General features: G+C 43.5%; 1 protein-coding gene and 2 long non-coding RNA genes across 3 annotated transcripts; 1 reads left to right on the plus strand and 2 right to left on the minus strand.

Annotated features, from left to right (window-relative positions):
• Positions 1-650: 650 nt before the first annotated feature.
• On the minus strand, positions 651-1,256 carry TNP1 (transition protein 1). Its single transcript, XM_023217317.1, has 2 exons — positions 1,088-1,256; positions 651-888 (listed from the first exon to the last, which is right to left on the minus strand). The coding sequence occupies exons 1-2, from the start codon at positions 1,224-1,226 to the stop codon at positions 863-865; spliced, it is 165 nt and encodes a 54-aa protein (XP_023073085.1). The 5' UTR covers positions 1,227-1,256; the 3' UTR covers positions 651-862.
• Positions 1,257-7,511: 6,255 nt separating this feature from the next.
• On the minus strand, positions 7,512-9,043 carry LOC111546199. The gene is made up of 2 exons (XR_002732684.2): positions 8,811-9,043; positions 7,512-7,731 (listed from the first exon to the last, which is right to left on the minus strand). It is a non-coding gene; the product is annotated as an uncharacterized LOC111546199 (long non-coding RNA).
• Positions 9,044-11,420: 2,377 nt separating this feature from the next.
• On the plus strand, positions 11,421-12,563 carry LOC111546048. The gene is made up of 2 exons (XR_002732627.1): positions 11,421-11,906; positions 12,380-12,563. It is a non-coding gene; the product is annotated as an uncharacterized LOC111546048 (long non-coding RNA).
• Positions 12,564-15,146: the final 2,583 nt, after the last annotated feature.

Consider the following 15,146-nt stretch of genomic DNA (forward strand, 5'->3'; position numbering starts at 1 on the left):
TCCTACTTCCAGGCACACTGGACTAAGGCTTATGACAGAGTCACGCTACGAGGCAATATCCCACTCTTCAGTCTTGCCCACCTCAAGCCCAACATAGCTACCAAAATAACCTAAAGAAATCTAAACTCTCATCACTTGCACTGTTACTAATAGGATCCTTTACAAATAGCATGTTGGTCTCTGTCCAGAAGGTGTTCCCATCTCTTAGCCTGCTAATCCTGCCCATATGATCAATGAATTAAGAGCTTCTAAAAGCTCCTCCAAATGATCTCTATCTCCGGGCCAAGTCTTTAGATTTAGTTTAGCTTTCAACACCTCTGTGCTATAAGCTCTGACAAAAACAGCTTGCATCCTTTGGTTTAAGCTCTAACAAAAACAGCTTGAATCCTTTGGTTTGTGCTAATGAATGCATTTCTCCCTTTTTATCTCTTCTCCCTTTCCATGTCGGGGAGGGAGACAGCACACTGGGACGAAGACAAATATGGCGATAGTGTGTGGCCAGAGTAGGACCACCATGGGAGGGAATTGGAGGACAAATTACTTTTGATATTTTCCAAGTCACATTTAATGGTTTTACACTAGCCAATTCTTCCCCAAACCCACCTAGCTCAGGAACTCAAGTCTTTCCAACCAAAGGATCAAAGGAAACATTTCTGCTTTCAAAGTTTTATTGAGATGTTGGGGAGAAACAGCCAACATATACTTTCCTCATTTCATCACAATTGGCATTTGATCCACATTCCATAGGCTCCTCTCTGGCTTTGATCTAACATCAGTTCTCCTTGGCAGTCCCCCTTCTGCTGTTCTTGTTGCTGCCTGGTGCTGTGTGAAGTGCACCAGGGCAGAGCCCGCTGGGGACTCACTAGTGGGAGCGGTAATTGCGATTGGCTGTGGGAAAAGACAGGTTTGCAACAGAGACACAATTAGAACATTCCCATCAATACTCTTATTGCTCAAATCTGCATTTAGTTATTGGAAATAATCTCAGGCCAAGATTTCAGGGTCCTGTGAGGGCTGCCTCCAAGAGGGAGGGCCTGGCAGCAATGTGTGCCTAAGTTTGGCAGTCTCCTCCCCATTCCTCACTCACCATCATCACCCCGTTTCCTGCTTTTCAGGTTGCCCTTACGGTATTTCCTTTTGCTGCCACCTCTCTTGACTCCCTTGTGAGGAGATCGGCTCTTGCTCCTCCTCATGCCATGACTCTTTAATTTGCGGCTGGTCGACATGGTAAGTTCTGCCAAAATGAGGAGCTTTGCAAGGCCTGGGGGCCGGGAGTCTGGGTATTTAAGGCCTTGGCCATTGTGACAGGGAAGGGGTGTGGCTCGGCAGGTGGGCGGGGCTCTACTGTGCTGTCACTCACCTTTATTGCACTTTGGTCATATATGTGAAATAAGGTGGTCCTTTTCATGCAGCTCAAGGGCTTCCCTCAGTTTTGAGGTCCTTTTGATGTTAAGTGAGGCTTTCCCAGAGGTGTTATTGAGCAACTGAATCCCAGCCCTGTGCCAGGCATCGGAGGAGTACAAGAGACCATTCAAATATGCTTCTCCTGCCTGTAGGAAATGTAACAATCATTGAGTGTGTGTGTATGCATCACTGTTTAAGTCTCTCACGGCATCCGGAGATAATATATTTCTATAAGGACTTGACTCTAGAAAACCTAATTCAATATGATCAAAATAGAAATATTCCTTCTTTTTCATCTAGGTCAGGATTTCTCAGTCTAGGCACTGTTGACACAATGGGCAAGGTAACTTCTGGTGAGCTGTCTTGTGCATCCTAGGATGTTTGGCAACGTCCCTGGCCTCTACCCACTGGACACTAATGACAACCCAAAATATTCCCAAACATTGCCACCTGTTTCTTTGGGAGGCTGAGGAAGTGAAGGACAAAATGACTCTGGTTCAGAATAATTAACCTAATCGTTTTTTAAAATTCGGTCACAGATATTGATCACATAGCATATGCCATACATTTAGGTGGTAGAAAATTATTGGAGGGTAAAAACATGTAGATACTGTGCTCGTGGAACTCTCAGCCCACGAGGGAGAAAGCCGTTCATCGGTGTCTACATAAGTCAGTGAATAAGTACTTAGGGAGTCATTTTGGCTGGAGAAGGACAGAGGGAAACTCCCTGCATGGTACAGGATGAGGTTGGAGAGAGAGAGATCAAACCATGATCAAGTACATTGGGATCATTGAAATTGGACCCTTGAAAATGTTAAGAGGATGGCTTGTGAGATTAGAGGGTGCCAAGTGGGTGATGTATTGACTGGAGGAGCCATGTAAAGGGAGATGCTACTGTCAACATCAATGGTTCAGTAGAGAGAAAGATTTGATGATGGCTTAGGTCTGGCCAGGAAGGGTGATTGAGATATAAAGGAGACAAGAGACCAAGACTTGGTAATGGATTGGATTTGGGAGGTGAAACAGATGGTGTCAAGGGTGTGGCTTTTGTTTCTGCATAATGCAGTTGTCTGGATGCTGGTGCCATTCATGGGGGTAAAGGCCAGACACGGGGAGAGTGATGACCATGTACTTGGTATGACATACTGGCTTGGAAGTGCCTTTGACACTTACAAATAGATATACTGAAGGATTATTGGTGTATAAGTCATCCAGCCTTTCCTTTTTCCTCCGTTATACCTCATAGTAAATGCTTTTGAAAAGATTTCTTTTTTTTTTTTTTTTTTTTTTTGAGGCCGAGTCTTGCTCTTTTGCCCAGGCTAGAGTGCAGTGGCACAGTCTGGGCTCACTGCAACATCTGCCTCCTGTGTTCCAGCATTTCTCCTGCCTCAGCCTCCCGAATAGCTGGGATTACAGGGGCGTGCCACCACGCCCAGCTAATTTTTGTATTTTTAGTAGAGACAGTGTTTCGCCATGTTGGCCAGACTAGTTTTGAACTTCTGATCTCAGGTGATCTGCGCCCACCTTGGCCTCCCAAAGTGCTGGGATTACAGGCATGAGCCACTGTGCCCGCCTCATTCAGATTTCTATAGAACTTGTTTGCTATTTCTTCCATTTGTCCCTCCTTCTCTCTCCACTGCCATTATCCTCATTCAAGAACTGAGCATCTTGTGTGCAGGAGATCCTTAGCAAAAGTTGGTTGAATAGAAGAGCGAATGTAGTTCAAGCCCCACTCCCTGGTTTTCTGATATCTATAGATGGCAAATTGTGTTTTGAAACCCAGATTCCTTGAATAGCCACCATATGTGACACTTTCCATTTTCCTCTTCCAGGCAGGTCTCTCTGGAGACCTTCTGTTGGTGATTTGTTGGTGACTTTTATTCACACAAAGAAGCAGTTCTATAAAACAGACTACTGGCTTGCTTGTTGGTACTCCAGACCTTCTGTGTCCACTCAAGGCTGGTTGTTTCTCCTACAAACATGCCCCCATGAAAGCAGGGACCTCTGTGAAAGCAGGAATTGAGAAATTGGGCTCACCACTGAATGTTCCCTGGGAGTTAATCAGTCCTGCCACAGAATAGAAGCTCAGTAAATATTTGTGAAATACATTTGGTCAGTGAATAAAAAGTCCTTCTTTTATTTTTCCAAATCCTGTTCCTTCCCATTTTGCCCCACATCTCTAAGGAAGACTTCCCAACTTGCCAAATTTTCACTGTCGTTTGAAACTTCTTCAAAGTTTATTGTCCATATGACCTTGGCTTTAAAGTCTAGACAACAAACCCTAATTGTGTGAAATCGTGTTTTATGCCTGCATTGCCAGCCATGTGTGTTAGACTGGTTTCAACAGGAGGTGGTGTGTCTTCGTTCTGGTCCTCACTGGACTTCTCTGGACGTTAGCTCCCTTGTTCTATAAATAAGCAGGTTGGGCTAGGTGATCTCTGAAATGATCTGACTTTGGTGATAGCCTCCTTCTCATTAGGGACTGTACCTTTTATTTCTACTGCATTTTCCACAGGTACTAGCATGGCCCACACTAGGTGGTCAGTAAATATTTGTTCAGTCTAGCTGCTTTGGTGTATTATGAGGATAGTTCAACACAATCACAGTGACTTTGCACAAGTGGGGGCATTTCTAGGCAGGGAAGAGAGAAAACATTGTCCTCACAACAGGTCCTCTGGTGCTCTGTGCCCACCTCTCATGCCTGACACCATTGGCTATAATGTTTACAGAGGAACTGGCCTCTTTGGTTTGAGAGGTATTTTTCTGGATGGTCCTGAAGATTGGATACTGTTTCTCTCCTCAGTCCCTCCCACCCCCAAAAGACCTGCTGTGCCAAGGGGAAGTTGAGATCACAGGGAAGAAGACAGCCAGACTTGGGAACTGATGAAGAAACAAACAAAAACGTCCCCTTTGCCTAGAGTTGAGGAGCAGTTCTGGTTCCAGACACCCATGCTGAGAAACTTGAGCAGCAGAAAACCCAGTGGGGGACGGGGTAGGCAATTCACAGGCACTCAAGGCGGGGGTGTGTGGAGGCTGTTTGGGTTGGCTCCTGTATCGGACCTTCTGGAGTGAGGATGCAGCAGGGCTGAGCATTGGCCACTGCTGCCTGTCTCTGTTTCTCTTTCCATTTCTGCCCCAGTGTTGCTCAAGCTAGCAGCAATTTAGATAGAGCCCAGTGAGCTACTTCCAACCCTTAGCAGGTCCAGGATGAGGCCTTTCCTTGAGAACCATCTGTTAATCCAGTCTGCTGACTGTCTCATCGTTTCTTTTTTCCTGCTATCTTTGCACAGAGAGGACATATGAGTGACTTCAAATAACTCAGCATAGGACTAACAGGGACAGCCCCATAAACCTGTTTCCTTCATACCTTAGCTTCCCTGGTGGGACTTAGCTTTTTTTCCCCTTGATGAAAGGAAATGACTATGTTCTGATCATTGTTGGCACAGAAAGAGAGATAACTAAATTCCTGGCCTTTTGAGAAGAGACACTATCAGCCTTTTCTTTCTTGGGGCTCAGTGATGTCTTGCCTGGAGACAGGTAAATGGACAGGATGGTGTCTGTATCTCCTAGACGGGTAGCCAGGGTTGCAGTGCAGGAAAGGGCTTGGAGGCCAGTGCTCTCACTGGTCCCTTTCCTAGGCTAGGAAAGGTAGGCTTAGGGTGTCACTGTTTTGGAAGTCAGACCTCTAGTTAGATTCCATGTCACCTCTCCAATTCAAACTCACTCCATTAATTTTTCTGGGGAGTACAGCGGATGCCTTCATAGGGCTGGATCTTCCCAGCAGGCTGAGACTTGGGGCTTATGAAGAGGGAACATGGAAAAGTTGCTGACAGTCCTTACACATGTCGATGACTCAGTCTGAATCCCTCTCTGAAATCTAAGTCTCTCCAGATGTTGACCTCGGCTGGGAAGCGGGGGCCTTTTACCCCATTCACATGCACACCCTGTCTTCTCTACTGCTGCTGCTGCTGCTGTTCAAACAGGCCAAAGGGGTGTGGGGACAGGTTGGAGGAGGAGAAAGTGGCTGACAGAGGTGCCTCACCAAGGGGCAGAGCTCTCTGAACTCAGAACACATTCACTGTCTTCAGTAGGGAATAACAAGAGGCTAGAGACCAAGGCCTAGGGGTGGTTTGCAGAACAAAAGGGAGGAAGGATCTTAACTCCATACACCTTTTTTTCATCCAATTCTGGAAGTATAGGCAGCATCTTGGTTCTGAGGATGGCCTGGAGTCTGTCTGAAGATATGGTGGTGTTCCTTCCCGTTTTTCCATCAGGCTTCTCTCCTATTCTTTCTGCTGCATTCTCAAATTGTTTTTCAGTAAACAATTTCTGCTTTTTTCAGAAGGAGAGAGATTGGGGTGCTTAAAGTGAGAGATTTATCACAAGAGCAATGGTCATGGGAGGCTTTTAGGGTCTACCTTGTCCTGCTTCTTTGGGAGCCAAGAGGCTTATCTCAGGGGCCACACCTGGGCAGTGGAAGAGCCAGGATAGTGACAAGATTGCTGACCCCAGGCCAAGGACTGCCTGCTGCACCATAGTGCCTTCCCTACTCGACTTAAAAACAAACCTGTCCTTGAGTCTCTACTCTAGTAGCCTTTTCTTTCATGTATGCCTGCTATGATCTCAGTGAAGGAGCCTAATATTAAAGAGGGAGAACTGGAAACAAAGTAGTCCTTCTTAGAGGCAGGGCATGAATTTGGAGGACCTCTGGACAACTTTCAAGTTCTCATTTTGAGAACATTCAAACTTTCATTTGCTTTCAAGTCTTTTCGGACTTCTGAAAATTGGACCATTTCTGTTCCTTTTGTCTTTCCAAGTCCCACTAACAATAAAACTACATGGTATAATGGTGCATAAAGAAAATTCAAATTGTATGCTTCGGAGGGTTCTAAATAAAGTTTTCACATTGACCACTAGCCACTAACCTGCCTCCCTTAATCCCCATCTATGACATAGTAACAAAAAATATGTCCTTTTTCCGAATACACTGGAAATATAGTTCCATTCAACTGTTAATCTAAAAGTAGGGCTGCATCCCAGGGTGTTAGAAAAGGGTGTTATGGTACAAAAATATCACATGTATTAAAATCATTTGGCCTCACGTAGTCACGAATAATATGTTTTAATCCCCATTCACCAACTGGAGTAAGGAACTTTGAGTTGGAGCATTGCTAGAGAACAATTTTATGATAAATAGACCTTGAGATGAAGGGTAACAGACAAAGTCACAAATCATAGGCAAAGTGAGATCTCAAACCTAGATCTCTTAATCTCCAGTCCAGGCTTCTGCCACTATGTAATGATGCACCGCAATTATAGTTTCTGGCCTCTTTTTTATTTTCTGTGCATTTGGTCTGCTTTTCTCTTCTCCCCTTGTGTGCTAAGAGCCATGTACAGGAGACTTGGCCCTCTTAAAATCATCCCACCTGCCAAGGGCCATCAGTTCAGAGTTTTAGGGCACCTGACCCTTTGAAAGCAGGGAAAGAGTTGTCATCAAGGGGGGAAAAGAACCACAGAGACAGGCTGAGGTTGCCACACATGAAGAAGGTCAATGGCTTCATAATTGGTGATTTCGAAGCACTGTGACCATCAGGCTGGTAGAGCGCATTGGATACAGAGATCTGACTAACTCTACTGACCAAGGTTGGGCCAAAAGAGAGCATCACAATGAGCCCTACCTCTTTGACTTGGCTTGCCAAACCTCCACTTCCTAGTCTTAGTGGTGATTGAGGGAGAAGAACAGGCAGATTCAAAGCATAATTTTATCACATGTCCTGAAACTCTTAAGAGACAGAGTTGGCAATGAAGACTTGCTTGACAGTGTCACTGTCAGGTTTCCCCATTGTTCTTTGGGGCAGAATTCTCATATTTGGAGATCTCAAAAAGTAGGTTTAGTTGTATTTATACTAAATAAAAAGAAAAAAGTAGATCTTTTGCTGCTCTTTCTAATCCTAAAGTTCTGTGGTCCAAAGCACACAGGTTTAGTAACACTTCCCTCTTCATTACATTCTTGTTCTGGGGAAGCAGATGGGACTTGCCTAGAGAAATGTTCAAAGCAAAGCTTTTGTTTTTAGTAAGGACCAAAGAAAGACCCAGATGCTTTAGAGTGTGGAAGTAATCAGATTTTATTGATCAAGAAATTCCAGATACTTGGCAGCCTTATTACTGTTATTATTATTATTATTATTATTATTATTATTTGGTGGGGAGGAAATGTAGTAGGTCATACCATGGAGATGTTCTGGGGTTCTAGTAAGGACCATGTCACCATGCAGAAATATTTGCTTTCTAAGACTACTGCAACAGTGAAAGTGCACTTTCTTCATGCTGCAAGAGAGGAAAGACAAAACTGAGGTTTAAAAGTCCCTGGTTAGAGCAGGAGAGCCACAGGAAGTTCTTAAGATGGGTACACAAGGCTAACTTGATATTTTCCACATTTTCTCTCATGATTTTGTTACCTCTTTAGCTCTGGTTTGGCCTAGCTTACTTGCTACTTCCTGTGACATCTGCTTTCTTGTGGGTGTGACTAGCTAGGGCTGGTGTTGTGGGCAGTAAAGGAGTTTACCAAGACAATCATAGGTAAAGACAGGCAGATTTATTAGACAAAGTATGAAGGTATGTTGCAAGAAAGCAATGGGCAGCACAGCAAAGAAGGGGCTGTCTGCAAAGAGGCAGGGGCTGGAGGGGAGTTTTATAGGATTTATGTGCAGAATGAGGTTGTGCTGCTGGGTCTATGTGGGGAAGGAGGTCATTGTGCCCACAGGTTGTTTGTGTTTAGCCATTTCTCAGAAAAATTGTTTATTGTTCTCCTCCAACCTGGGGCGGGCCTTCCCCCACCTTGTGTCCTTTCTTTATTGTTGTTTATTAGGACTCCACATGCTCCAGATAAAAAAAGTTGTGTCTCTCTAGAACCAGCTACATAATTTGTGAAGTCCAATGCAAAATGAATATGCTAGTCTCTTGCTAAACAGTTATTAAGAATTTCAAGGTAGTGACAGAAGAGCATAAATCTGGGATCAGTGTGGGTAAGTGGGCACAAGACCGTTTGTGATGCACAGGTCCCATGACTATGAAGCCCACCCTGTCTCTTCTGCCTCACTTAAGGCAATACATATGACAAATGCCAGATAACTAAATTGAAAAATCCCTATCTTGTTCACCTCTATAGTCCAGGAGATCTGGTCAAATCTCCTATTCATAATGGGAGATTGATGAATACTTACAAATGACGTGCTTCATACTGAGGCTGTGCCATTTGCCTGAGAATGAACTTAGCCTCTTCACTACTGGTGGGTAAGTTCATTCTTCATTACTGGTGGTCCATGACCATCTCCCCTCTCCCCTCCTCACACACATCCTTTATCCATAGCTGGTACTACTCCTGTCTTCACTTCTCCTACTCTTACCCTCAAGCCTTGCCAATCGCTGCCCTCTTCCTCTTCCTTCTCATTGCTCTCCTTTAGTGGTGCTTTCTTCTATGCTCCTGTAGGAAACTGGCTGAGTCCTGGGGTACATGCAGCTCTTTTGTATCCTAGTGTGGCTGAATGCACACACTTAGTGCTTATACTTAGTGATGGGAGATGTTAGGGGCCTGAAGGTGGTTTTCCAGTCATTTGCCTGAAGATTGTATTCTCAGCTCTGAGACAGAAGGAGCCCAGCTGCAAAGAAGGTAGGCCACTGTGACTGGGTCTTCCCCTCTCTGGGATATCACAAAGTCCATATGAGGTCAGTGAACCAATCTACAAGAGAAGGGCTGAGCAGGGGACCTGGGATGATTTCCTCCAATATTTAGTCAGACTGATTTTCTGGATCCAAGCTTCTCAACTTACTACATGTGGGCAAATCATTATATTTCTTCCAGCCTTAAAAATCTTCAGTAAGTTAAAGAGAGAAGGACTCAGGCTTAATGGCAATCCTATTATTTTACTAATGAGGAGACTAAACACCTAGTTGGAGATCACCTCCTTACTGGCTCAGAGCTTCAGGAAATTGCTCAAGGGTACACAAATAACTGAACAGCAGAGCTGGGATTTAGATTCACATCTACTTAATTTTAGTGCATGTGCTCTAACTGCTGCCACAGAAGGGATGCAGAGGAAGATGGTCAGTTACCCAGAGGGTGATATCTTTGACTTAATGTTCACCATGAAGACAGCTATCAACAAAAGACTTGAAGTCTAACTTGTTATCTATTGTAGGAAAGTGCCTGCAATATGGTAAGTTCTCCAGTGATATTAAGCCATTTAACCCAAGCCAACTATGGAGTTGGAGAAAAATGGGGTGTGTTATAAAATACTGACATGATTTACATGGAGGGGTAAAGTTTTAATCCTAGACTTCTGCCCTAAGTGAATAGTGAATGACTGCTGAGTAGGTACAGGAGCAGGAAATAGATGCGAACAGAAAAAAATTGGTTTTAGTTTTGCATAGGTTGAATGTCTACCAGATAGGTCCAATGTCCCCAAGGATGCCCTGTAGACAAATGGGATAGAGACATGGGGTTGAGAGAATGGGGTTGAAAGTAAGGCATGCAAAACTGGAAGCTGTGACACTTGAGGTGGTCAGAGCACTTTTAGGGGACCTACTAAGAGTCAGGCACTGTGTGAGCGCTTGAGGAACCTGATCTCATTTCTCTGTCCTTACCTTAGGTGATTCCTGCAGAGCATCTGACAATCAGAGAAGAGTTAGAATACATTAAGCTCAGCATCACGTATGTTGTTTAAATACAACTCTACCTCCTTCTCTTTCTTTCTCTTCTTTTCTGCCTTTGTTGCCCTACCCAGGATTAAAACCTTAGGTCTTATGTTAAAAGAATGACAAGAGAACTGCAGCATTCTCTGCCTCTTGGGTGTCTGCAAGAGGTGGGATATTAGAGGGACACTGGGAGATGCTTGGATGATCACATCCACCCCTCCATCCCCTATGACCTCAACATGAAGTTGGCCTTCTTGAAGTGGGTGAATCACTACAGCCCTTGTTCAGGAAGTGTGTTTGAAACCAGGCCTTTAAGGAAGAGAGGAGACGACATTTCTTGGGACCTTCTTGCCAACCTGACCCTTCTGAGCTACATTGCTTAGGCTTGAAGCCCAGGTGTGTTGGTGGGCTCTCCCCCCTTTATGAGGCCCATGTTTCTATGATGCCAGGTGGCAGCCCTTCATCAGCCTTTGGGCTACATCACTGTGGAGGTGGCTGGAGTCTCTTTTTTCATGTAAATTGCTGCCCAGTGAAACTTCATAAAGCAAGGCTAATCATGTTACTCTTCAGTTCAATCTGAGAAACTCTTTATTGTCTACAAGATGTAGACATTTTGACTAAAGCGTTTCAATTTCCATATCCCCATCCCCAACGCCAACCTGGCTTTTTAGCCATGTCCTTTATTTCCTTCAGGGAACCTCTGTTCTAACCAAACTGGGTTATTTAACAAGTAGAAAAAGTACAGGTGTTCATAGGAAATTCAGTGATTATTTTTCAGTACTATTTTTTTTTTCATCTTCACCTATTAAACTTTCATATGTGTTTCAAGACTCAAAACAAAGGCCCTATACTCTATCGTTACTTCTTTGCTTGGTTACATTTTATATCTACCAATAGAAGATGCCTTCTCCGGCCAGATATAAGCTTCTTGAAGTTGAAGCTATATTTCTGTGGGGCTCTAGGGGATGGGGCAGGGGTAGTAGATTTAAAAAATGAACTGGAATAATGCTTTACATTTTACATTTTGGGGACTTAGAGTAGAACTTGGGGGAGGGCTGGGGGGAAGATTACAAAGGGAGCACAGTAGAACGTACTTATTATCTTGATTTGTAGTAATGGTTTATGGGTGTATACCTATGTCAAAACTTATCAAATTTTACACTTAAAATATGTGCAGTCAATTGTATATCAATTATACTTCACTATATTCATTTAAAAAGTGTACATTGTTCAAATCCTCCCTCAGGAGCTCTTTCTAGAAGTAAGGCAATGAAACCAGGAATATATGCCTAAATGTGTCAGCAGACAAAGGCTTTAAAAATGCTAGACTTGTATTTTAAAGGCATAGAGAATTTTGCTTGGTTTCTGTAATTCATAGGGGTTCCAATGGGCTATCCTGATAGGAAGCCAGCTGATTTAAGGAATCCTAATAGGCATTTTCTTAATTTTATCCAACATTTCAGTACTGCCTCAACCACTCAACCAAGCTCTCATGTTGACTTTCAGCCATTGTGACAAGGCACCATCAATCATCATGTCCCTTTACCAGGAGGGTCCGTGTCATAAGCCACTATATAAAGGTAATGATGGGTGGACTGCTTTGGACAAATGGATTTAGGGTAGGAGAGAGGGACAACAGTGGGAGCAGGCAGATATTGCTATTTCAACAAAAACCTCGTGCTGACCAGAGCTGAGGAACAGAAGATGGTGAAGGCCTGCAGATGTAGGTGTTCAGCATGTCATCTGAAATATTCCCCACAGACGCAAAAAGCAAGGAAATTATCTCTGAAAAGGAATGAGAAGACAAGGTATTGATGACATTTTCTGATTATAAAGGGGACTCTCAGGACTGAGGAATTGTCACCCATGCTTGGCCAGTCTCCCAAACTGTCATGCCTCTTCAAAAGCAAAGATCTCCTATCACCTTCTAAAGACTGGCCCCGGTACTTCTCTAACAATCCCTTCCCTCACCAACACCCACCCACCAATAAAAAACAACCACCCAACTCTCTCCCTGCTTCCCCAGAAGTCCTGTGGAGAGCCAGGCTTTCTGTGCTCATGGCTTGTCTTCTTTGTGCTATAGAGCCTCCTTCTAATCTTGTCCATGCAGTAAAAAGAGATCACACAAACCCTGGACGTACCTCTTTGAGGTGGGACTCAAACTCTTTGAAGGTCTGTTATTTGATGGAATCTCTGGGAAACTGAGTTGGGAAGGTCCCTATATGAAAAACACATGGGTTTTTAGAGTGTACATCTTTAATATTCTTATTTGTCTCTTTAGTCAGCAGAATATGTCAATGTTTTGGTTGAAGAAGCTGCTTGAATCTGGGCTTTTCTGAGCCATGTGTTCTCCCACAACCAGCACAAAGAAAGGCTTTTGGTACAGGCCCAAGACCACCATAATCATCATTGATTATTCCTCTCCACCCCAGTGTCTCTAAATAAAATTTCTCTTCTATCTCTGACAAAGGTGTTTTTGAGTGTTACTGTTCAGCTGAAGAGTGACGTTAGGTGACCTTAGAACCCTAGCCCTTCATGTAATCAGATGGGTGTGATAAGTAGAGGGAGAACCACGTGAGTCAGGAGGAAATATGTAGTTTACCCTTTTTTTCCTGTTTGAAAGATTTACTATGATGTTTGTGGTTGGGCTTTGGTTTGGGATAAATTGAGGTGCTTTCTGGATATGGTAAGGGCTTATTTGGTTTGATAGACCATCTAAACAAGTCCAGTGCAGGCTGAGACAGGTGAACCACCAGATTACCATCAGCTCACACTTCTCATTCATTTGTTAGCAGAAATGAAGATGCTTGTTTTCCTAGAAACAAGCCCAGGTCATCCATCATGAAGTCCCGGAATTATAAATGTGAGGAAGTGCAAAGACACAACATACGCTTACAAAGGCATATGTACATTTGGAACTCTTTAAAAAGGACAACATCCTCGAGCTTCTCCTGGTAGTATACTCTAGATATAATGTAATGTTTGGGCAATTTGGGATCAAATAATTCTTATAGCTTTATAGAATCCCTTGTGTAATTAAACGTGAACCTTGTGTAACTTATGTAAAGGTACCAAATCATCTCTTACTCCCAATCCATTACCACTAAACTGCAGAAGTTCTGCTAAGCACAGCTTGCCGCCCCCCGAGAATCATAAATGCAATCTTCAAAAACCATTTACCAGCAAGACCAAAGCTAATCTGTAAGGTTGGGGCCTCACAACTCAATTCTCTATTTCCTTTGGAACATGAAAGATGCAGGAACTGCCTTTTTCTTGTTCGGCTGACTTAGGTGGGCCCCAGGGTTTTGTCCTATTTCCTAGATGTTGATGAGCTTCTTGCATTTCTTTGATGATTGCTTTTGCTTTTTGGTGGTCACATTTGGTCTTAGTGTAGGGGTGTGGAGAGATGGCAATTTACTGCTTAAAGATGTTAAGGCAGGTGTTCCTGGGCGCAAGAGCGGAGTGTCCTGAGGTAGTGTATGTAGTAATAATACAAGTCGCTCTTGTGGTAGCAGGCTGTAGTACTATAGCTATATCATTGGATATAAGCATGTCTTATGGTAGTAGGTCATGGTAACGGGTTACAGGTACCTCTGGTAGTAACTGGCTACAGTAACGGGTTATAAGTGTGTCTGGCAGTAGTAGGCTGTAATCATGTTGTGCATACACTGACATAATCTCAGGGAGAAGGCAAAGGCAAAGAGGTCAGTAGCCTTCCCTGCATCATTCTGGCGCAGTCCTCCACACCACCCTCACTATTTTCGCTACGTTTACATAGGACATGTTTTACTATTGAATAATGCCCATGTGCCAGGTCCTGTTCACATGTCTATGTACTCTAAGAAATGTACATATCGTATATATAGTCTAAGATATATAGTCCAGGAGAAAACCAGAATAAATCTAATAGTACCAGGAGATCTATCACATGTTCAAACTTAAAACTTAGAAGAAAATTTTGTAATTGATAATTGTGGAGAACTATAGGATGTGAAACATTTGAATCTTCTGTCTAGGGCATTCAATATTTATTGATGAAAGTCTTGTATGAGGTAAGCAACCATGACCCAAGTTATACCTTACAGCAGCTTTTGTGAGTTATGCGAGGTGATAGGGCCACTTGAGAGAGCACCTACAGAGTTATAGGGCCAGATAGCAGATGTTTTATTCTTTGCAGGTGATAGCAGCCATAGTAAGTGAATGGCTCTGACTTTGCTTTAGTTAAACTTTGCTGGATTTGGCCTGCAGACAGCAGTTTTTCAGGCCCTGCCCTAGAGCCTGTGGAATCATTATTTCATTTATCTCAGTTGTAGCATCGAGGTAATCAGGGTCCCAATTTCATAATTGAAACAGGTGGAATGATGAACTTGCTTAAGATCATACAGCTGAGGATGTGCTTGAATTAAGACCCAAGTCAGAGTGGTGCTATTATACCTTCAAAAAAGTCACACAAAGGAAGAGGTAGGTAGAGCTGGCTGGCAGGGTTCTATCTAGCCTCATTCCTCCAGCCCCTGGGAGGTTGGATCCTCCTTCTCTGGATCTCACCTAAGTGTCAATATTATGCTTCCTTTTCCTAAGAGTTTCATTAACCCTTTGCGGTAGCTTGTTACTTCTACTCAGGGGCTTCTTCCTCTTTCTGGATACCTTTCTGCAGTAGGCTATCTTTATACTTGTCTTCATGGGACTGGTAATTTTATATTTCTGGTAAAAGGGTCTTTTAAGGAGCATAGGGAAGTAGGGCTAGGGGACAGAACCTACTAGTCCTAAGCCAGATGCTACTCAGGCAATTAAATCGGTGACAGGAGGAGGCAGCTATCAGGTCAGGGCTTTGTATGATGCAATAAGGGTCATAATGTTATAGCCACCATTATCCTTTATAACTCATCATATCAGGTGCTGAAACTGGTCCCAGATTAGAGAGCATAAGCTTGTGAATCTGAGTACAGTCCCTCTTGCTCATTTATAACTCATGACATAACACTTTTCTCCAGTCTTTCTGCTTTTCAGAATTTTATAGTTGTCCATTATGGTGCACTTTCAATACATTC

Source organism: Piliocolobus tephrosceles, chromosome 11, assembly GCF_002776525.5.
Source record: "Piliocolobus tephrosceles isolate RC106 chromosome 11, ASM277652v3, whole genome shotgun sequence".
Classification (NCBI taxonomy): domain Eukaryota; kingdom Metazoa; phylum Chordata; class Mammalia; order Primates; family Cercopithecidae; genus Piliocolobus; species Piliocolobus tephrosceles.

What these genes read in the sequence shown, in the direction of transcription:
- TNP1 (XM_023217317.1), bottom strand. Translation starts at nt 1,226, where the DNA reads ATGTCGACCAGCCGCAAATTAAAGAGTCATGGCATGAGGAGGAGCAAG. An exon ending in CAGGAAACGGGGTGATGATG is followed by an intron (nt 889 to 1,087) that starts GTGAGTGAGGAA and finishes CTTTTCCCACAG; the next exon opens with CCAATCGCAATTACCGCTCC.